Consider the following 24,534-nt stretch of genomic DNA (forward strand, 5'->3'; position numbering starts at 1 on the left):
TTGGGTTGTTCCTGCTTGGATGAGGAAGATGAAGAATTTCCCTTGAAATTTCAAAAGGAACGAAAAATTACTCTGTCATCCCTTCTGCTTGTTTCTCTTATCTTGAGGAAGAAGATGACCCTTACCTTCCGAGATATCGGAGATAATCTCTGATAGGCCAGGTCCAAATAAGGTCTTGCCTATGTAAGGAATAGCCAGAAGCTTAGACTTAGAGGAAACATCCGCAGACCAAGGCTTTAACCATAAAGCTCTGCTGGCTAAAATAGAGAAACCTGAAATCTTAGCTCCCATCTTAAAAATTTGAAGGGAAGAGTCAGTAATAAAGGCATTAGCTAGCTTCAGAGCCTTTATCCTGCCTTGGATTCAATCCAAGGAAGTCTTAGTCGTAAGAGATTCCGACAGTGCATCAAACCAATATGCTGCAGCACTAGTGACAGTAGCAATGCACGCAGCTGGCTGCCATTGCAGACCCTGATGAACATAAATCTTCTTAAGTAGACCCTCTAACTTCTTATCCATAGGATCTTTGAAAGCACAACTATCCTCTATGGGAATAGTAGTTCTCTTGGCTAAGGTGGAAATGGCCCCTTTCACCTTAGGAACCGTTTGCCAAGCCTCCTTAAAAGAGTCAGCTATGGGAAACATCTTCTTGAAAATAGGAGAGGGAGAAAGGGGAATTTGCCTGGTCTCTCCCATTCCTTAGTAATAATCTCTGAAGCTCTCTTTGGAACTGGAAATACGTCTGAGTAAGAAGGAACCTCAAAGTATCTGTCCAATTTACTAGACTTCTCAGGCATAACCACAACCGTGGAGTCACAGTCATCCAAAGTAACCAAAATCTCCCTAAGCAACAGGCGGAGGTGCTCTAGTTTAAACCTAAAAGATACCACCTCAGAGTCCGTCAAAGGCAGTACACTTTCTGAATCTGAGATTTCACCCTCAGATGTTACAGAGGCACCCCCCTCCTCATGACCCTGAGAAGGCGCTTCCGAAATTGTCATGATGGCGTCAGAACTTACTGAATGTCTGGATTTCCTCTTACGTTTGCCTTGCAACATTGGGAAAGCAGACTGCATCAGAAATTGTAGAAGACATGAGAGAAGCTATGTCTTTTAAAGTAATTCCAGCAGGCGCTAGAGCAGAAGTGCAGGGCACTGCTTGTGTGGGCGGTAAAATTTGGGATACTTGGGGAGAAAGCTGCGGCATACTTTGACCCATGTCATTAGACTATTGGACAGCATCCGCTTTTGAAAAGTTTTGCTCAGAAAAAATATTTTCCCTATAATTTAAAGTCCTTTCAATACATGTGGGACAGAAAGGGATTGGTGGTTCCACATTAGCTTCAAAACACAAGGAGCAAGAAACATTTTGTAAGGCTCCTTGGTCCATATTAGTTCACAAATGACCAAATGTTCAATAATAAAATTCTTTTACTAATAAAAAATTTTAACCCAAAATTTTTTTACTGTCTCTTTAAATTCAAAGTGACTACTTTTTTACTTTAAAGGCCTGCAATTTAGTTAACTAGCAAACTAATGCCCAATAAACACCTCTACACCACAGCAACAAACTGTGGTGCTCCTACCTGACAGGAAAACTGGAGTCCGAGAGTCAGATCAGTGCTGCAGAAACAAAACATTTTTTAAAACCGTTGCGTTGCAGAGTTAATCCGGAGCGCTACAGAGAAACCGGTGCTAGAAACGCATGCTCTGTCACGGACCATGCGTTTCTAGACAGCCCCCTCAGAAATGTAATAATCCTGACTGAGGCGCAGGCTGAAATGGCACAAAACCGGAAGCCCCGCCCATCGTGGGCGTACCATATCTAATTACAACTCTGTTCTGTTAAACTAAGGAACACTGAGGAGATTAAATGTGAAACCACCAGAGCAATGTAAAAACGCTACTGTCTCTTTCCCCAGCCCCAGTACCTGCACCAAAAAAGGCTGTCTCAATACCACTCCACACTAGGAGGGCTTACAATGTCCCAATAAAAGTACCTCATTCTAGGGCACCTATTGTACAAAATAACAATATGGTGTGCTTACTCCTTCCTGGGTCTCCAGAAAATACATAAAGTAGCACTTACCTTACCTTCTGCCTGACAGCTAGGCAGCTCACAGGCTTAAGAGGTCCTCTTCCTCCCATTGACCTGTGGAAAAAAAGGCATGCTAAGTAATCTTTTTCCTCAGACTAAGGTATATAGGGCAGCAAAATACATGGGAGGCGCAGTGAGAATTATGTCCCACAAGTTCCCATTGTTCTAAAGCCACCAAAGCCTGACTGAAGAGACTGATATGGACTACGGCTACACCCTAGAACAAAGCAGCACAATCTTGTACTACTTTAAAAACAATAAACTCTTGATTGAAGAATCTATTCTTACACCTCACTTTACCACTTCCTATCACTAACGTAGGCAAAGAGAATGACTGGAGTGGTAGGGAGGGGAGGAGCTATTTAACAGCTCTGCTGTGGTGCTCTTTGCCGCCTCCTGCTGACCAGGAGGTGAATATCCCATTAGTAATTAAGATGATCCGTGGACTCATCATGTCTTAAAAAAGAAATCTTAATTTTTTTATATAGAGGCAGCTTTCAAAATCAAAAGCTTTGAAAAAAATTTTGCTATTAAAGTTGCACTTACCTGGTCTCCTCTCCAGGCTCTTCTGATCGGGTCTTGGTTTTCAAAAGCTCTTCACGTGCATGCCGTCTAATCACAGCGCACCCGATCGCGAAATTGAACAGAATGTAGCTCGCTCCCGCTAGAAGACCAGTGCAAGTTTGATAGCAAAAATCTCTAAAAGCTTTTGATTTTGAAAACTACCGCTAAGATAATGTTATATAATTCTGCACTATATGCAGAATTATATAACATTTTTAAGGTTACTGTCCCTTTAAAAGGAAAAGTCTACATCAACATTTTATTTTTAAAAAGATAGATAAATCCCTTTATTACCCATTCCCCAGTTTTGCATAACCAACACTGTTATATTAATACACTTTTTACCTCTCTGATTACCTTGTATCTAAGTCCCTGCAGACAGTCCCCTTATCTCAGTTCTTTTGACAGACTTGCATTTTAGTCAATCAGTGCTGACACATCAATAACTCCATAAGAGCGAGCACAATCTTAACTATATGGCACACATGAACTAGCAATGTCTAACTGTGAAAAACTGTCAAAATGCACTGAGGTAAGAGTCGCCCTTCAAGGGCTTAGAAATTAGCATAGGAGCCTACCTAGGTTTAGCTTTCAACAAAGAATACCAAGAGAACAAAGTAAATTTGATGATAAAAGAAAATTGGAAAGATGTTTAAAATTACATTCTCTATCTGAATCATGAACGTTTCATTTTGACTTGACTCTCCCTTTAACCATTGATTTTGCATAGAACCCTGTATTACCTGCACTGCCATAGCTTGTCGAGACCCATTCACCTCAATGCGTGCATGGTTCATGGATCCCAGGTCCATCAATATTGGTCGATCATCATCTTCAAGGAGAACATTTGTGGGTTTTAGGTCCCTGCAAAAGAAAAACAAACACAAATAAAAACCCTCCCAATTAACATGGAAAAATAAAAATCCCTCTGATTCTTTAAAAGGCAGGTACAGAAAAAAGGTGCTCTATTTAATTCTCTATAATTCATAATCATCATCTAAGGTATTAAGAAAAGTGTCAGTATTAACAAGTATACATTTTTTTGCATACTATATCTGCATTTCCAAATGAAATAAAAATGTAATAAGCAAAAACAAGAGAAAACAGAATGCAAAATTAAAAAAAAAAAAAAAAAAAATCCCAATTAACACAGAAAACTTGTACCTCTGATTCTCTAAAAGGCAGGTACAAAAAAAGTCTCTAATTAATTCTCTCCAATTCATTATTATTAGCTAACATATTAAGCTAGTATTAGCAGCTATACATGCTACATGTTATATCTGCAGTTCCAGATGCAAGAAGAGAAAAAAATAGGGAAAACATGAAGCAAAATTACACACAATAGCAATTGCAAATAAACACAAATTATGCTACCCTAGGCATTGGGAAATCTGTGGCCCTACCCATACTACTTTATCTTACATCTGCCTCTTATATTTTTCAGAATTGAAGGCTAGGAATGCATGGAACAGTCAATAGCCGCCCCCCCCCCCCCCCCCCCCCCCCCGGACAACCACAGATCATTGATATGAAATAAAATTTATAGATACAATATGTTGAGAGCAGATGTGTAAAAAGGTATCATGCTAAAGACTCTGCTGCCCCCCCCACCCATCTCATTGCCCTAGGCCAGGTCTAGGTAAAAAAAAACACCCATGAGAAGGAGCTTGGACAAAACAGCAGCAGACTTACAGGGTAGAACTTTTGTCTGTAAACAGCACCCTCTAGTGAGCACCTCTTGCAGTAATCCTGAATACATATTGGGTACAAAAAGCAACTTTTGGTATTTTACAAAGGCAAATAAATAGTTACACCTTTTAAATTAAGAATGTTTGTATAGCTATTAATTTAAAATTATTATATGTTGAAAGGAGTGCAATAAAAATATAAATATGCAATTATCTAACAAAGTTACACAAATTATTAACACTTGTATTCACCATGGAGAAAAAAATGTTGACTGCTAAGAGTTTTATTTGTCTACAGTACAATGCTTAAAACAGAGTTTATTTACCTATACATTTAAAAAAAACTTTATTTAGATAATGTAACAAATGTATTATTTAAGCTTTTATAAATACATTCTAATTGGTCTATTAAGCTGTTAAGTATATGTGTTGGTTCCACTATAACATTAGGCTGTCTGAATCTTAAATGTGGTAATATTTTTGCTTTGTTGTTTTCACTCACTACTGTTTTCACTCACTACTGAAGACACAATTAAGAAATCTGCTGCACAACTCTGACACCGTGCCAGCCAAACTGACACAACAGACAGAAAGAGACGGGGGCTCACAGAGTTGTGCTCTCATTTATTTGCCTTTTTACAGAGGCTGACTTTCTCCCCAGTGAATCCACTATGTAAACCCTAGGTGCCTGGAAGTGTTTGGCTATTTAGTACCTTCCATGTCCTGACACAACACCTTCTTCCTTTAAATGTGTGTGGTTACCCTTTAAAATGCCATTCTGGCTCCTGATTCTGTAGTGGTCTCACCACTGGCTATGATATCTGTGGGTATACTGGCTACTGACTTTGTATTTCTCGCATTCCTGGCTGTGGTGCCTGATGCAATTCTGGCTCCTGGTTCTGCAGTTGTCTCATCACTGGCTATGATATCTGTGGGGATACTGGCTACTGACTTTGTATTTCTCGCATTCCTGGCTGTGGTGCCTGATGCAATTCTGGCTCCTGGTTCTGCAGTTGTCTCATCACTGGCTATATCTGTGGGGATACTGGCTACTGACTTTGTATTTCTCGCATTCCTGGCTGTGGTGCCTGATGCAATTCTGGCTCCTGGTTCTGCAGTTGTCTCATCACTGGCTATGATATCTGTGGGGATACTGGCTACTGACTTTGTATTTCTCGCATTCCTGGCTGTGGTGCCTGATGCAATTCTGGCTCCTGGTTCTGCAGTTGTCTCATCACTGGCTATGATATCTGTGGGGATACTGGCTACTGACTTTGTATTTCTCGCATTCCTGGCTGTGGTGCCTGATGCAATTCTGGCTCCTGGTTCTGCAGTTGTCTCATCACTGGCTAATATATTTGTGGGGATACTGACTTTGCCCGAGGCAATTCTGGCTTCTGATTCTGTACCGGTGTCATCCCAGGCTGTAACACCACAGACAAAATCATCTGCTGACCTGTGGCTTTTGGTTTCATGTCTGCTAACTTGCCTGACTCCTACCCTTAGACCATCTGGTTCATCATCAGCTTCTATGCCTCATCATTTTTCTGATCTGTTCCATAGATATATTAATAGAATCAGACATTTGGAGCTAATTTATGACATTCATTTTGCTTTTGCACCAATCTGATGAGGTAGAAGACAACCTCTAAAATACTTATCAGAATAGATATAAGTAAGATGTTGCTGTGTCCTGAGCCTAAATAAGCACATCTGTCTAGAGCAGTGCTCGATTATCCCACGTGCCAGGGCACAAGTGCCGCCAAGAAAATGAGCCCTAGCATGAGAGAAAATTAGCTGCATACTTTGGCTGGAAGAGGTGCGAGACACAGCCGCACTTCCCTCAGTTCTACAATTCACTGACAAGCTGCATGCTTACTAGTTCACCCTTAAAGGGACAGGAAACCCAAAACATTTCTTTCATGATTTGGATAGAACATACATTTTTTTTTTTTATTGAGCCATTTGTCATTAACAAACACAAGGAAAAGCACTACAAGAAGCGAAGACAATACACATGTTGCATACATTGAGCTTGCAGGCCTAGGTAAACATTGGGAAAACTACACAAATAAAAATATAGCAAAGAATTTTAAGTATATCCTGGCTAATGATATATTGTCGGAGGCTAGCTTTCTAAACATTTGTTCAAGAGAAATATATATATATATATATATATATATATAAGCACATGACAGAAAGATTGCATAATGAAACTGATCATTTGAGCTCAGTCACAACTGTATAGGGCTGCGTGCTGTGATATACTCAGATATATCCCAATCAAGAACGCTGCTCTGTTGGAATTCTCTCAGCCCAGCACTTCCAAAAATAACATAACTGAACCGATAATGATATCTCGTTTAAGATATAACAAGCTTCTGTGGTAACTACTGATCTGGCCACTTTTGGGCCAACTATAACTGGAGAAACTAATGGTAGTTACTTAGGGACAACTCTTGGGCCACATGATATAACATTTAAGCTGAACATATAATAATAGAAATTTTGGGTGGTTACTTAGGTAAAAGCAGGAGCAAATAAATATCAGTACTAACAACCATGTTTATATATAAATAATAGAAGAAAAAACTTGCTCTAGGCGGTAGAGGCTAGATTGAAACTTCATGGATGCTTAAGGCAGCTAGTCCCTCCACTAGCCGTCACTCTTTGATGGTAATCACCTCTATTATAGTTAGTACTAGGGATCTATGCACTAGGATAGCACCAAAATAAGATAACGTAAGATACAATAAGATAAATCTCCCCAAGGCTGAGGCATGGCTTATACGCTAGAGAATATATATATTTTAAGACAAGGGTCAGGCTCATACCTTTGACTGAGGTTTAAAAAACACATTTTGTACCTACTATTCATGGTAAGTGAAGATGTACTGTCTAGTAGGCTGCAGGTGCTAACATAAAGTCCAATGAACCCCAGTTTGAGGAGGCAATAAAGAAAACTAGCAGCCTAATCTCATAACAAAGCATAAAATTATAGAATTAACATTGATATGAATACCTAATTGGCATATACTATATATGATGGAACCTCAATTTAAATAGTTGTAAGATGCAAATCCCATATCACTATTTCAGACTTAAGAAAAAGAGTCATCAATATTATATGGGGAATCAAATGTCGCTACGAGGCAGTCCAAATGCCAGATTTTAAAAATAGTTATCAGTGTGAAGTTACCCAATCCCCAATCGGGTGAAAGGAAGCTCCCTTTTAGATGGCGTATAGGGCGGAGAAGCTCTCTCAGGGGTATTTCCCCTGGTAACTCTGAACCGCCAGAAGCAAGGAGCGAGGGTGGGTGAATGCGAGCGCAATCCCATCTCAGCTGAAGAGGACCTCTCAGGACTAAGGGTGGGTAGATATGTGCGAGTTTGCATCCGTCTCAGGTGATAGGGACCTCCTGGGGGAGTTTAAGACACCGGGTCTATGTATGTCACTTTGTAAATATTCGGGTATCCACCCGCACTGGTGTTTGTTTCCCCCAAGATGCTCTCCCAGTCCTGGTCGTATTTGTATTAGGTGCGATGACCAAATCTCCCACTCCCGGGCACCCCAAGGTGGTCTCCTGCTGAGTCGTGTGCGGCTGCTGCCCCAGGGCCATAATATGCTGGGTGATCTCTGTCTCGCTGGGGAGAGACTGTAAATGGTCATGCTGCATACTTGACGCCAATGCAGCCGCCATTTGTAGTTCCATTTTCAGCTGTTGCTGAGGGCTGGCCTTCGTTAGAGATAGAAGGTGAGCGAAATGATCGTCTAATTTCTGAGCCAGGGCTGTCAAGAGGGCTTGCATTGTGTTACGAGACGCCCCATCCATGTCTACCATTACCTTCGCCACCCAGTAGAATAGCTATGTAGTTCAGCTGCACCTGGCGAACCGGGGGGGGGGGGGGGGTTATAGTGATAATAGAAGGCCGCCACCTTGCCTGTCTGAAAAAGCTTTGCAGTGGATCTGTAGATGCGATCCCCATGAAAGAAGTATTCACAGATTCAGTGGAGTTTCATAAAACCAGATCCACGAGAAAAGATTATGGTTTCTCAGCTGGGAATTATATAATCTATGCAATCTCCTTCAGGGATCTGGAGCTGTTAGAAAGTGCGTCTGGACATGGCGGCTCCTAGGACACGCCCCCAGAACATACAATTTTAAACAACTTTCCAATTTACTTCTATTATCAAATTTGCTTTGTTCTATTGTTATCCTTTGCTGAAGGAACATCATTGCACTACTGGCAGCGAGCTAAACACATCTAGTTAGTCAATCACAAGAGACAAATGTGTGCAGGCACCAATCAGCAACTAGCTCCCACTAATGTAGGATATGTGCATATTCTTTTTCAACAAGGGATACCAAGAGAACAAAGCACATTTGAAAATAGAAGTGAATTTAAAAGTGTCTTAAAATTACATGCTATATCGGAATCATGCAATTTTAATTTTGACTTTCCTATCCCTTTAACTGTCCATGAAGTGCAGCAAGGGCTGGTCTTACAACACAATCCTCATTAATTAGCTGCATGTGACAGGCAGTACGGTAACTCCAGTTTGCGCCTTCAGGATTACTGCTTAAGAAAGACAATGTGTAAAATAATTTGATTATCCTGCGAATCTGGTGTCTGAAATGACTTTTCTGTTTAATCAAAGAGGAAATGAATCATTATTGTTGCATCTGGTATAATTAAACACCACTGTGAAGGAGGGCTTACGTTTCCTTTCAATATAGGCTTTGTATGCAAAGAAAGCTACTTTCAATCCCCAGTGAAAACCCAATCAGCAAGCAGTCCTGCCAGTACTACATTAATTTGAGATGTGTGCTCTGTGTTAATGTGCAGCAAACTGACTGGGTCAATAAAGTGGCATTCATAATGGGGTAATACAGGGCTAATGGAGGAATCTCGGAGGTAGCTGCATACTTGTGTAAAATAACTGAGCCAGCCAGGAGCCCAGAACATCAAATAGTGCCTCCTTCTTGGTCCATACGAACAGCACCAGAGAGAGGGAATAGTGCACCAAAGTGCTTTCACCAGGTTAGAAAGGAGAGGTGCATGGCCACCCCATTAATAACCATTAGGGAACCTTCAACAGAAACCACCGTTAAAGGGACATCATAGTCATTTTACAAAGGTAAACTGTTTAAAAGTGTTTTTCATTTCCTTTTTTTTTTTTTTTTTTTTACCCTTTTTCCCCACTTTTTTCACTTTTTTCTTCAATAAACTACCATACTTCTTATTAACATATAGATACGATCATATCTTAGTGTGAATTTACAGAGTGAAATCTCTAAAGCGTGTCAAAGGCATCTATCAGATCTGTCACTGGTATGAAGGCAATGCAATGATACCAAAGAATGCAAAAAAACTAAATCTGTTATTACCAAAAATGTTATAAGCCTAACCAATAGTATAAGCCCAATATTGCACATTAAACTTATAATATAATATATATTAATATATTGAATACTTGATATTGAGGATAAACCAGTTAAACAAGTATGCAGGCAGTATCTAATTACATTTAGCCAAGAGCCAGGCTAGTGTTGACCATGCATTATTAATATAATCAACTTCAATTTTAATAGTTTGTAATTGTATCCTGGAGAGCGACCTTTTATCTAAATTAATAGAACTGCAGCAACTTAATATCAGATAGGCCTCCTTGTATTAAGTCCAGATAACTCTTTAAGATAATGTTTAGCCCTTATAACTCTATGACCTCTTTATCCAGAATGTCCCAACTCTTCATTTAGCTTACGTTGATCCCTCTAATTTATTATCCATAAGTGCTGATTTACTTTGCAGAAAGGGAAAGTATTTATTCCAGACTGTGTTTAACAGAGTAAAACCTTGTAATTATTTCATCAACCACTCCAGTGGCAGACTAGATGGATTAAAAGGTCTTTGATAGCTGTATAATGTTCTTGGCTATATAGCTTAATGGTAAGATTAAAAAGGGACAGTAACTGTAAAATAGTTTTTCCCTTAATGTGTTTCCAAATACTTATTTTACCAGTTGCAGAGTAAAAAATGTATGAGAATTTGCTTTTTAAAGGGACAGTCAAGTATAAATTAAACTTTCATTATTCAGATAGGAATTTTAATTTTAATCGACTTTCAAATTTACTTTTATCATCAAATTTGCTTTTTTCTCTTAGTATTCTTAGTTTAAACTAAACATAGGTAGGCTCATATGCTAATTTCTAAGCCTTTGAGGGCTGCCTCTTATCACAGGCTTTTTAAATCTCTTTTCAACACAAAGAGACAGAAAGTACACGTGGGCTATATAGATAACACTGTGTTCAGGCACAGAAAGTTATTTAAGATCTAGCACAATACAATGCTAAATTTAAGACAATAGATAATAAACAGTCATCACAGTCACAGTCATGTGATCAGGGGGCTGGAAGAAGGTTCCTAGATACAAGGTAAAGTATATTAATATAACTCTGTTGGTTGTGCAAAACTGGGGAATGAGTAATAAAGGGATTATCTATCTTTTAAAACAATAACAATTCTATGGTTGACTGTCCCTTTAAGGTTTATTTGTGTATATGAAATAGCTTATTTTGTCTTTTGAAGCCATAACCTAATCAAATGGGTTGAGCTTGTAGGTATAATCAGATCTCATTACTTTATCACATTGTGTACATATACATGCTTCTTTATCTTATATCTGTTTCTTAACCAAAGACAAATACTTAAAGAGAACAATGAAAAATTAAAATTGTATTACCTTATCTCTTCTCTCTGGGAGTGTAATTTCTTCAGCTGGCTGTGTTTACACAGCTTATCTATAGCCAGAACTTAAGGCCAGAAACTTTTAAAATAGGTGGGGATACAACAGGCTAAATCAACTACTTTAAATGCCAATATAAGGGTAAAGGAAATACTTGTAAACAATTTTATACACTCCAGCAGGTAAAGTGGAACATTGGGAACAACTTAAAGGGGAGACATTTTTTGAGTAAATTGTCCCTTTAAGAAAGTCCTCCTGTGGATAAAACACAAACCAATTCAGTATACTTATGACTGTGGGTCGAAAAAACACTGGAGCTCTTTATTCTGGTCAAACAGTATTCAGCAATTATAAAAAGCCAAAAGATCCTTATATATCAAACAAGTCGAAAGCACACCCTTCTCAATTTGGTTTGAGTTCTTACATTGTAAAAAGTTCCTTTCCAGCAAATAGAGCAGCATAACTTTCAGGCAACCTCTCTCCCACTCGCCACTGTTCACAAACCTTCCCCTACTTTATGGCCAGTAGAGCCTTCTTTGTTGTTTCCCTGGAAAAAGATAAACCTGCTCCCTACCCAGGGGCAAGCTGAGTGTGCAGGCTATGAACCTGCACGCCGCAAACTACAAGCCACACATGGGGGCCGTAGGATTTCCAACAAGATGACTTGATTGAAGCTTGATACCAAGGATCTGCTGGCAGCTGTAGTGTGGCAGACTGTCAGTATTGGTGTCCGTCCTCAGAGAAGAAGAGGTGGTCCATCTTAATCTCCAGGAGAGGATGCAACGTTGTGCCGAGACCCTGGCAAGTTGGCGCAAGTTCTGCCAAATGGATCCGGTATTACGGCTAAGAAAGCAGGAATCTTGCCTTCTCTTTACCTGTCACATGTAACCAACCCCGTCTAGGGATCACTGCAGTCCACAGTAGTCGGAATAGATTACATAGATATTGACGGTAGATAAGAGCCATAGGCCCAGCAAGTCTGCCCGATATTACCTAACAGTATACACTTATCTAGTTTGTAGGATAGCCTTATGCTTGTCCCATGCATTTTTAAAGTCCCCCACAGTGTTTGTCGCTACTACCTCTTGAGGAGGTTTATTCCATAAATCAATCACTGTTTCTGTAAAGAAGTGCTTCCTCGGATTACTCCTGAATCTACTACCCTTTAGCTTGAGATCATGACCCCTTGTTCTTGAATTTTCCATTTTATGTAAAATACCCACAGCTTCAGTTTTACCAAGCCCTTTAACGTACTTGAAAGTTGCTATCATATCACCTCTTTCCCTTCTCTCCTCTAAGCTACACATATTTAGGTCATTGAGCCTATCATGGTAAGTTTTATTTTTTAGACCATGTACAATTTTGGTAGCCGTCCTTTGCACAGGTTTAAGTTTGTTAATATCCTTTTGAAGATATGGCCTCCAGAACTGCACACAATACTCAAGATGAGGCCTAACTAATGATCTATAAAGTGGCATAATAACTTTACTATTTCTGCTGCAAATACCTCTACCAATACATCCCAGCATTCTGCTAGCCTTACTCGCTGCATTACTACATTGTTTACTAAGTTTTAAATCATCTGAAATAATTCCCAAGTCCTATTCCTCATCTGTAACAGTCAGTAAAGTGTCATTGAGTCTGTAATTAACATTTGGATTTGTCTTCCCTAAATGCATTATTTTACACTTTGTTAAACTTTAGATCCCAGTCGTTTGTCCAATCCTCCAATTGTTGTTTATCACTTCTCATTTTGTCTACCCCCTGGAACATCCACTCTGTTACAAATTTTTGTATCATCTGCAAAGACATACTTTCACCTGTAGCCCTTTGCTGATATCACAGATAAATATGTTAAACAAAACAGGCCCCAGAACTGACCCCTGAGGAACCCCATTAGTAACAGCCCCCTCTGCTGAATGAACTCCATTTACTAAGACACTTTGTTTTCTGTCCTTAAGCCAGCATTCCACCCAGTTCACAATTTTTGAATCTAGACCAAGGAGATAGTTTGTGAATTAGTTTATTTTGTGAGACGGTGTCAAATGCTTTGCTGAAATCTAGATATGCTACATCAACTGCTCCACCCTTGTCTAATACTTTTGCTACACAATCAAAGAAGTCAATTAGATTAGTCTGACATAATCTCCCTGGAGAAAAACCATGCCGATTTTGGTCCTCTAAATTGTTTGTCTTTATGCAAGTCATAATTCTTTCTTTTAAGAGGCTTTCCATTAATTTCCCTACTACTGAAGTTAAACTAACTGGCCTGTAGTTACCAGATTCTTCTCTACTGCCCTTTTTATGAAGAGGTATTACATTTGCTATTCTCCAATCATCTGGGACAGCTCCTGTTAATAGTGACCGATTAAACAGATCAGTTAATGGGACAGTTAGCACTGATCAAAGTTCTTTTAAAACCCTTGGATGAATATTATCAGGACCCATTTATTTTTGATAATGCTAACAAAACCTCATCCTCTGTAAAAAACATAATTTATGTAAGAACTTACCTGATAAATTCATTTCTTTCATATTAGCAAGAGTCCATGAGCTAGTGACGTATGGGATATACATTCCTACCTACCAGGAGGGGCAAAGTTTCCCAAACCTTAAAATGCCTATAAATACACCCCTCACCACACCCACAATTCAGTTTAACGAATAGCCAAGAAGTGGGGTGATAAGAAAAAAGTGCGAAAGCATATAAAATAAGGAATTGGAATAATTGTGCTTTATACAAAAAAATCAAAACCACCACAAAAAAGGGCGGGCCTCATGGACTCTTGCTAATATGAAAGAAATGAATTTATCAGGTAAGTTCTTACATAAATTATGTTTTCTTTCATGTAATTAGCAAGAGTCCATGAGCTAGTGACGTATGGGATAATGATTACCCAAGATGTGGATCTTTCCACACAAGAGTCACTAGAGAGGGAGGGATAAAATAAAGACAGCCAATTCCTGCTGAAAATAATCCACACCCAGAATAAAATTTTAATGAAAAAACATAAGCAGAAGATTCAAACTGAAACCACTGCCTGAAGTACGTTTCTACCAAAAACTGCTTCAGAAGAAGAAAACACATCAAAATGGTAGAATTTAGAAAAAGTATGCAAAGAGGACCAAGTTGCTGTTTTGCAAATCTGATCAACCGAAGCTTCATTCTTAAACGCCCAGGAAGTAGAAACTGACCTAGTAGAATGAGCTGTAATCCTTTGAGGCGGAGTGTTCCCCGACTCAACATAGGCATGATGAAATAAAGATTTCAACCAAGATGCCAAAGAAATGGCAGAAGCTTTCTGGTCTTTTCTAGAACCGGAAAAGATGACAAATAGACTAGAAGTCTTTCGGAAAGACTTAGTAGCTTCAACATAATATTACAAAGCTCTAACAGCATCCAAAGAATGCAATGATTTCTCCTTAGAATTCATAGGATTAGGACATAATGAAGGAACCACAATTTCTCTACTAATGTTGTTAGAATTCACAACCTTAGGTAAAAAATTCAAAAGAAGTTCGCAGCACCGCCTTATCCTGATGCAAAATCAGAAAAGGAGACTCACAAAAAGGAGTAGATAATTCAGAGACTCTTCTGGCAGAAGAGATGGCCAAAAGAAACAAAACTTTCCAAGAAAGTAATATAACGACCAAAGAATGCATGGGTTCAAAAGGAGAAGCTTGAAGAGCCCCCAGAACCAAATTCAAACTCCAAAGAGGAGAAATTGACTTAATGACAGGTTTTATACGAACCAAAGCTTGTACAAAACAATGAATATCAGGAAGATTAGCAATCCTTCTGTGAAAAAGAACAGAAAGAGCAGAGATTTGTCTTTCAAGAAACTTGCGGACAAACCTTTATCTAAACCATCCTGAAGAAATATAAGTCTTCCAGACTCTATAATATCTCTCTCTAGATACAGACTTACGAGCCTGTCACATAGTATCAATCACAGAGTCAGAGAAACCTCTTTAACCAAGAATCAAGCGTTCAAACTCCACACCTTAAAATTAAGGTTTTGAGATCCTGATGGAAAAAAGAACCTTGAGACAGAAAGACTGGTCTTAACAGAAGAGTCCACAGCTGGCAAGAGGCCATCCGGACAAGATCCGCATACCAAAACCTGTGAGGCCATGCTGGAGCTACCAGCAGGACAAACGAGCATTCCTTTAGAATATTAGAGAATACCCTTGGAAGAAGAACTAGAGGCGGAAAGATATAGGCAGGATGACACTTGTAAGGAAGAGATAATGCATCCACTGCCTCTGCCCGAGGATCCCTGGATCCGGACAGAAACCAGGGAAGTTTCTTGTTTAGATGAGAAGCCATCAGATCTATTTCTGAGAGTTCCCACATTTGAACAATCTGAGGAAATACCTCTGGGTGAAGACCATTCGCCCAGGTGCAACGTTTGGCGACTGAGATAATCCGCTTTCCAATTGTCCATACCTGGGATATGAACCGCAGAGATTAGACAGGAGCTGGATTCCGCCCAAACCAAAATTCGAGATACTTCTTTCATAGCCAGAGGACTGTGAGTCCCTCCTTGATGATTGATGTATGCCACAGTTGTGACATTGTCTATCTGAAAACAAATGAACAACTCTCTTCAGAAGAGGCCAAGACTGAAGAGCTCTGAAATTGCACGGAGTTCCAAAATATTGATCGGAAATCTCACCTCCTGAGATTCCCAAACCCCTTGTGCCGTCAGATACCCCCACACAGCTCCCCAACCTGTAAGACTTGCATCTATTGAGATTATAGTCCAGGTCGGAAGAACAAAGAAGCCCCCTGAACTAAACGATGGTGATCTGCCCACCATGTCAGAGAGTGTCGTATAATCGGTTTAAAGATATTAATTGAGATATCTTTGAGTAATCCCTGCACCATTGGTTCAGCATACAGAGCTGAAGAGATCGCATGTGAAAACGAGCAAAGGAGATCGCATCTGATGCGGCAGTCCTAAGACCTAAAATTTCCATGCATAAGGCTACCAAAGGGAATGATTGTGACTGAAGGTTTTGACAAGCTGATATCAATGTTAAACTTCTCTTGTCTGACAAGGACAGAGTCATAGACACTGAATCTATTCTAGAAACCTAAAAAGGTTACACTTGTCTGAGGAATCAATGAACTGATTGGTAAATTGATCCTCCAACCATGAACTTGAAGAAACAACACAAGTCGATTCGTATGAGATTCTTCGAAAATGAGAAGACTGAGCAAGTACCCAGATATTGTCCAATAAGGAAATACCAAAAAACCCTGTTCTCTGATTACAGAAAGAAGGGCACCGAGAACCTTTGAAAAAAATTCTTGGAACTGAGGCTAGGCCAAACGGTAGAGCCACAAAACTGGTAATGCTTGTCTAAAAAGAGAATCTCAGACACTAAAAGTGATCTGGATGAATCGGAATATGTAGATACACATCCTGTAAATCTATTGTAGACATATAATGCCCTTGCTAAACAAAAGGCAGGACAGTCCTACAGTAACCATCTTGAATGTTGGTATCCTTACATAACGATTCAATATTGATAGATCCGGAACTGGTCTGAAGGAATTGACCTTCTTTGGTACAATGAAGAGATAAAATAAAACCCCAGCCCCTGTTCCAGAACTGGAACTGGCATAATTACTCCAGCCAACTCTAGATCTGAAACACATTTCAGAAATGCTGAGCCTTTGCTGTGTTAACTGGGACACGGGAAAGAAAAAAATCTCTTAGCAGGAGGCCTTAACTGAAGCCAATTCTGTACCTTTCTGAAACAATGTTCTGAAACCAGAAATTGAGAACGGAATTGATCAAAATTTCTTTGAAGAAAACGTAATCTGCCCCATACCAGCTGAGCTGGAATAAGGTCCGCACCTTCATGGGTACTTAGAAGCTGGCTATAGGTTTTCTAAAAGGCTTGGATATATTCCAAACTGGAAATAGTTTCCAAACTGATACCGCTCCTGAGAATGAAGGATCAGGCTTTTGTTCCTTATTGTGAGGAAAGGAACGAAATGATTATTAGACCTAAATTTACCTTAGATTTTTTATCCTTTGGAAAAAAAGTTCCCTTCCTTCCAGAAACAGTTGAAATAATAATTTATTACCCTGGAAAGAAAGGGAAAGCAAAGTTGACTTAGAAGACATATCAGTATTCCAAGTTTAATCCATAAAGCTTTTCTAGCTAAAATAGCTAGAGACATATACCTGACATCAACTCTAATGATATCAAAAGATGGTATCACCAATAAAATTATTAGCATGTTATAGAATAATAATAATGCTATAAAATTATGATCTGTTACTTGTTGCGCTAAAGCTTCTAACCAAAAAGTTGAAGCTGCAGCAACATCCGCTAAAAATATAGCAAGTCTAAGAAGATTACCTGAACATAAGTAAGCTTTTCTTAGAAAGGATTCAATTTTCCTATCTAAAGGATCCTTAAATGAATTACTATCTGCCGTAGGAATAGTAGCACATTTAGCAGGAGTAGAGACAGCCCCATAACCTTAGGGATTTTGTCCCAAAAAACTCTAATCTGTCAGATGGCACAGGATATAATTGCTTAAACGTTTAGAAGGAGTAAAAGAATTACCCAAATTATTCCATTCCCTGGAAATTACTTCAGAAATAGCATCAGGGAGATTAAACACTTCTGGAATAACTATAGGAGATTTAAAAACCTTATTTAAACGTTTAGATTTAGAATCAAGAGGACCAGAATCCTCTATTTCTAATGCAATTAATACTTCTTTAAATAAAGAACAAATAAATTCCATCTTGAACAAATACAAAGATTTATCAGCATCAACCTCTGAGACAGAAACCTCTGAACCAGAAGAACCATTATCAGTATCAGAATGATGATGTTCATTTAAAAATTCATCTGAAAAAAGAGAAGTTTTAAAAGACTTTTATGTAAACTAGAAGGAGAAATAACAGACATAGCCTTCTTAATGGATTTAAAAAATAAAATCTCTTATGTTTATCAGGAACACTCTGAAAATTAGATGTTGACGGAACAGCAACAGGTAATGTAACAGTACTAAAGGAAATTTTATCTGCATTAATAAGTTTGTCATGACATGCAATACAAACAACAGCTGGAGAAACAGATACCAAAAATTATAGCAGATACACTTAGCTTGGTAGCTCCAGCAGTAGACAGCGATTTTCCTGTAGTATCTTCTGACTCAGATGCAACGTGAGACATCTTGCAATATGTATGAGAAAAAACAACATATAAAGCAAAATTGATCAAATTCCTTAAATGACAGTTTCAGGAATGGGAAAAAATGCCAAAGAACAAGCTTCTAGCAACCAGAAGCACTGAAAAAATAAGACTTAAATAATGTGGAGACAAAAGCGACGCCCTTATTTTTTAGCGCCAAATAAGACGCCCACATTATTTGGCGCCTAAATGCTTTTGGCGCCAAAAATGACGCCACATCCGGAACGCCGACATTTTTGGCGCAAAATAACGTCAAAAAATGACGCAACTTCCGGCGACACGTATGACGCCGGAAACGGAAAAGAATTTTTGCGCCAAAAAAGTCTGCGCCAAGAATGACGCAATAAAATGAAGCATTTTCAGCCCCCGCGAGCCTAACAGCCCACAGGAAAAAAAAGAGTCAAATTTTTGAAGGTAAGAAAAAATGATTAATTCAAATGCATTATCCCAAATATGAAACTGACTGTCTGAAAAATAAGGAAAGTTGAACATTCTGAGTCAAGGCAAATAAATGTTTGAATACATATATTTAGAACTTTATAAACAAAGTGCCCAACCATAGCTTAGAGTGTCACAGAAAATAAGATTTACTTACCCCAGGACACTCATCTACATGTTTGTAGAAAGCCAAACCAGTACTGAAACAAGAATCAGCAGAGGTAATGGTATATATAAGAGTATATCGTCGATCTGAAAAGGGAGGTAAGAGATGAATCTCTACGACCGATAACAGAGAACCTATGAAATAGACCCCGTAGAAGGAGATCACTGCATTCAAATAGGCAATACTCTCCTCACATCCCTCTGACATTCACTGCACGCTGAGAGGAAAACCGGGCTCCAACTTGCTGCGGAGCGCATATCAACGTAGAATCTAGCACAAACTTACTTCACCACCTCCATCGGAGGCAAAGTTTGTAAAACTGAATTGTGGGTGTGGTGAGGGGTGTATTTATAGGCATTTTAAGGTTTGGGAAACTTTGCCCCTCCTGGTAGGTAGGAATGTATATCCCATACGTCACAAGCTCATGGACTCTTGCTAATTACATGAAAGAAAGATTACTGTTAAGCTTGTTTCTATTTTTCGTAGCATCCCTTAATGTAGACATTTTATCTTCACAATCTTTTGTGAAAACAGAACAGAAGTAATCATTGAGACAGTCTGCAATCTGCTTATCTCCTTCTTTTATTCTACCATCAACTGATTTCAATGTTACTATTCCTACCTTATTTTTTCTTCATTCACTGATATATCTAAAGAATGTTTTGTCCCCATGTTTTACTGACTGTGCTATCTTCTCTTCTGCATGAGCTTTAACCTTCTAAATTAACTGCTTAGTCTTTTTTTGTTGGAGTCTCCATAGTTTCATGTCATCATCTGCTTGTGTGTGTCTGTAATTTTTATAAGCTATCTTTTTTGTCTTTACAGCATGTGCTACTTCAACAAAGAAAAAACGAAAGTACTAATGGCACTGCTGAGGGTTGGGAATTAGGGTAGCCTATTAATCTCTGAATTAATAGATACAGTCTGTCTGGGTTTGTATCTATGATTCTGTGTTAATAACAATTTGGCTGAGGTGCTGTGTACTTGTATACTGAAACACTCGAAATCAATCCTAGGATTGAAGAATTGTACACCTGGGTAGCACTCTTCCCCTTATTCACGGGTGGCACAATTGGGCAGAGACTGGATATCTTGGGAGAGAGAGTGCTAGGGGATATTTAAAATATAACCTTTATTTCTTAATTTAAAACAAAAACAAAAAGCTTACACACAATTCACATATATACTATGTTTAAAAACACAGGATTTGGTCGGATTTTAAGTAATCCAATATTTTATATTTACATATGGTGGTTGTCTTTTACATTGAACGTTTATTAATGTTTCTTAAGTCAGAGATATCTGTAGGGATCAGTAAGAATCTGATTTTCTTGTAGAATAATAAATCTGTTGTTCCTGAACTTGTGGTTTAGATCACAAATTAGGTGGTCTTATTGGATATTCTGTGGGTGAGTACACAGTAATGCAATTTTTGTAGGAACTGCTCTGAGATTATAAGCAGCAAAGTCTGGTTTGTTATTCTGTCTTAATGCATGTATTGGGATTTGGATTTAGCAAATCTAATATTACTGCTTGATTGAAAAGAAAATATATATGCAGTATTAGTATAGATATAGAGTAGATGTTGTTCTTAGCTTATGTTATTGAGCTAAATCTACTGTTATAGCAATTTTAGTTTGAATATACAGAAATCGTGGTTAGATATATTGACAGACTGTGAGATTGGACTATTGTGACTGCTATCTATATGTGTTCAGGGTTTTGCCTAATATATTTCTCTTGAAACAACAATGTATTTCTTTACTGTTGTACTGAACTTTAATGTTTTATAGCTGGTTCATTTAAACCTGATTATTGGCAAAATGCTGTTAGTCACATTTTCCTCATTCAGCGCTACTTGAATTTGCTTTGCTTATAAGATCCTATAAGTAATAGGTCGGCTGAGATAGATATTCTCACTGTCTTGTTAGTCTAGTGTAGACTCAGTTTTGCTGCTGAATTCAATACTTGTTCTATTGGTTTCTAATGTTCCATATAAAGATTGCTACATATATTAACATATGTGTGCTCTAACAGTTGTTCGATAATCACTAATTGTGCCACAACTTCTGATTAAGTTACAAGTAACAATCTCTATGAAAACTACAAGATGCTGCAATATAGCTGCAGCGGTAAGAGGGATTCGTTCTGATACTTATAGTAAATCTAGTATTTTGTTTTTATTAATATCTGTATACTTTATTTTCTACCGGTAATCTCTGAGTATATTTCTAAGTTTGTACAGGCACGGCTTGCGGTTTGGCGTTTTCGGTATATGTAACTTATTGAATGTTAGGGTATTATATCTAAATCCCCGATTTTAGTACTGATATACTTATATTACCGCCGTGCCGCAACTGCCGATTACTCGTGTAAAATCCACGGTACTAAAATAGAGCCTTGTTTAAGAAATTCTAAGCTGTAGTTTAAATGTTTAACAACCCACAAACTTCATGCTGTTATTTACAATAAGGACCAAATGTCCTGCTAGTTAAAAAAGTTTTTAGGAGGCATTCACAACAATCGTTTCCCTAACATGTTTCGCCACTAACGTGGCTTTTTCAAAGGGTGGCGAAACATGTTAGGGAAACGATTGTTGTGAATGCCTCCTAAAAACTTTTTTAACTAGCAGGACATTTGGTCCTTATTGTAAATAACAGCATGAAGTTTGTGGGTTGTTAAACATTTAAATTACAGCTTAGAATTTCTTAAACAAGGCTCTATTTTAGTACCGTGGATTTTACACGAGTAATCGGCAGTTGCGGCACGGCGGTAATATAAGTATATCAGTACTAAAATCGGGGATTTAGATATAATACCCTAACATTCAATAAGTTACATATACCGAAAACGCCAAACCGCAAGCCGTGCCTGTACAAACTTAGAAATATACTCAGAGATTACCGGTAGAAAATAAAGTATACAGATATTAATAAAAACAAAATACTAGATTTACTATAAGTATCAGAACGAATCCCTCTTACCGCTGCAGCTATATTGCAGCATCTTGTAGTTTTCATAGAGATTGTTACTTGTAACTTAATCAGAAGTTGTGGCACAATTAGTGATTATCGAACAACTGTTAGAGCACACATATGTTAATATATGTAGCAATCTTTATATGGAACATTAGAAACCAATAGAACAAGTATTGAATTCAGCAGCAAAACTGAGTCTACACTAGACTAACAAGACAGTGAGAATATCTATCTCAGCCGACCTATTACTTATAGGATCTTATAAGCAAAGCAAATTCAAGTAGCGCTGAATGAGGAAAATGTGACTAACAGCATTTTGCCAATAATCAGGTTTAAATGAACCAGCTATAAAACATTAAAGTTCAGTACAACAGTAAAGAAATACATTGTTGTTTCAAGAGAAATATATTAGGCAAAACCCTGAACACATATAGATAGCAGTCACAATAGTCCAATCTCACAGTCTGTCAATATATCTAACCACGATTTCTGTATATTCAAACTAAAATTGCTATAACAGTAGATTTAGCTCAATAACATAAGCTAAGAACAACATCTACTCTATATCTATACTAATACTGCATATATATTTTCTTTTCAATCAAGCAGTAATATTAGATTTGCTAAATCCAAATCCCAATACATGCATTAAGACAGAATAACAAACCAGACTTTGCTGCTTATAATCTCAGAGCAGTTCCTACAAAAATTGCATTACTGTGTACTCACCCACAGAATATCCAATAAGACCACCTAATTTGTGATCTAAACCACAAGTTCAGGAACAACAGATTTATTATTCTACAAGAAAATCAGATTCTTACTGATCCCTACAGATATCTCTGACTTAAGAAACATTAATAAACGTTCAATGTAAAAGACAACCACCATATGTAAATATAAAATATTGGATTACTTAAAATCCGACCAAATCCTGTGTTTTTAAACATAGTATATATGTGAATTGTGTGTAAGCTTTTTGTTTTTGTTTTAAATTAAGAAATAAAGGTTATATTTTAAATATCCCCTAGCACTCTCTCTCCCAAGATATCCAGTCTCTGCCCAATTGTGCCACCCGTGAATAAGGGGAAGAGTGCTACCCAGGTGTACAATTCTTCAATCCTAGGATTGATTTCGAGTGTTTCAGCATGTGCTACTTCTTTGGAAAACCAAATTGGTTTCCGCTTTCTTTTACAGACATGTCTAATACAGTGTGCGGTTGCATCTAAAATGGCACCTTTCACAAATTCCCACTCTTCTTGAACCCCTATAATAATAGTTTTCCCTTTTAAATAGTTTCTAGGTATTCTCCCATTAATGAAAAATCTGCCTTCCTAAAGTCTAAAACTTTTGTTTTAGTCTGGGTGGACAGTTCCTGCACATGAATACTAAACCAAACAGATTGATGATCACTGGATCCTAAGTTCTCACCTACAGACACATCTGAAACGGTATCACTGTTTGTAAGTATTAGATCTAATATAGCTTCCTTACGAGTTGGTTCCTTAACTAATTGCTCAAGTGATTCCCCTAGCAGAGATTCAAGAATATACCTGCTTCTAGATGATCTAGCAGAAGGAATCTTCCAGTCTATATCTGGCAAATTAAAGCGTTTATCTGAAACGCTGATAGCCTGCATGTGACGTCATGTGCACCGCCCACCAAAACCCAGGTCATTGGACACTATGGATCCTTGCTATGAGTGCAGATCTGCATACAGTGAGCCTAGTTTACAAAGGTAAACTAAATAAAACATTAAATTGTAATGCATATTTTCATAATTGAAGTTATTTAACCTAAAAATACTAAAATGTTCCACTGCCCTCAGAATTTCAGCTTTAATAGTTCAATAACATCAGCAGTCGTACAACTGCTATGTGCCACTGCTCATGCACACATTGCCAAAGTCAGGAGCAGCAGAATTCAGAGGCTCTGAGCAGCACATGAGAATGCACCAATCAGCAGCTGAGCTGCTCTCTGAATCAAGTGCACAACTCAGCAGTCTCCTAGGCAACTAGCAAGCTTCCTTCACTGCTACAGCCCATGCTGTGTACAGATCTGAGTGGAGGAAGCTTTGTTTTTCTAGTGTGGAAACAGTTGCATTGTAGTAACAGTTTTAAAATGCTGCAGATCTAACAATAGAAAACCAAATCTTGCTGCACACAAGTCTGCCTAAATAAGCAAATCTCCTACCGATCACAATGTGTTAATCCTGCCTCCATCCCTCTCTTTCTTCAAGTTATGAGACAAGTATAAAGTCAATAGCATTTTAGTAGAGAGTATGTCTGCTCGTTTTTACTAAGCAGGACACAGAAGGGTGAATTAAAAACATTGTTCTAAGAAAATGTCACAATCCATTAATTTTTATTTCCTTACTAAGATAGCTCTGTTTCCTATTGCAATGTGGTGTCAGCTATCAGGCAGTAGCTTGACCTGCTGATCTGCTGCACTCCGGCCCCTCTGTGTGTTTAAACGGGGAAGGGGAAAGCTGTTCTGCTCTGTATGGGCTAGAAGCAGCCTAAAGTGCTTCTGCTTTGTAGTGTAGGGGTGTGTCAGGCTTTATGCAGACTGTTACCAGTGTGTTTAAGATGGGGGCTATAACTGCTCCGTATGCACTAACTCCTCCCA

At 38.3% G+C, this 24,534-nt stretch overlaps 2 protein-coding genes across 6 annotated transcripts in view; one reads left to right on the forward strand and one right to left on the reverse strand.

Moving 5' to 3' along the window:
* STK16 (serine/threonine kinase 16) overlaps positions 1–24,534 on the reverse strand; it is a 75,799-nt gene that overhangs the window by 30,445 nt on the left and 20,820 nt on the right. For all 5 annotated transcript variants that reach the window (XM_053698193.1, XM_053698189.1, XM_053698190.1 and 2 more), the window contains one exon: positions 3,405–3,525. In XM_053698193.1, coding sequence (XP_053554168.1) covers positions 3,405–3,525 — 121 coding nt within the window. The remainder of the gene's footprint in view (positions 1–3,404; positions 3,526–24,534) is intronic.
* LOC128645308 (beta-galactosidase) overlaps positions 1–24,534 on the forward strand; it is a 187,495-nt gene that overhangs the window by 28,072 nt on the left and 134,889 nt on the right. The window lies entirely within an intron of this gene.

Source organism: Bombina bombina, chromosome 1 (genome assembly GCF_027579735.1).
Source record: "Bombina bombina isolate aBomBom1 chromosome 1, aBomBom1.pri, whole genome shotgun sequence".
Taxonomy (NCBI): domain Eukaryota; kingdom Metazoa; phylum Chordata; class Amphibia; order Anura; family Bombinatoridae; genus Bombina; species Bombina bombina.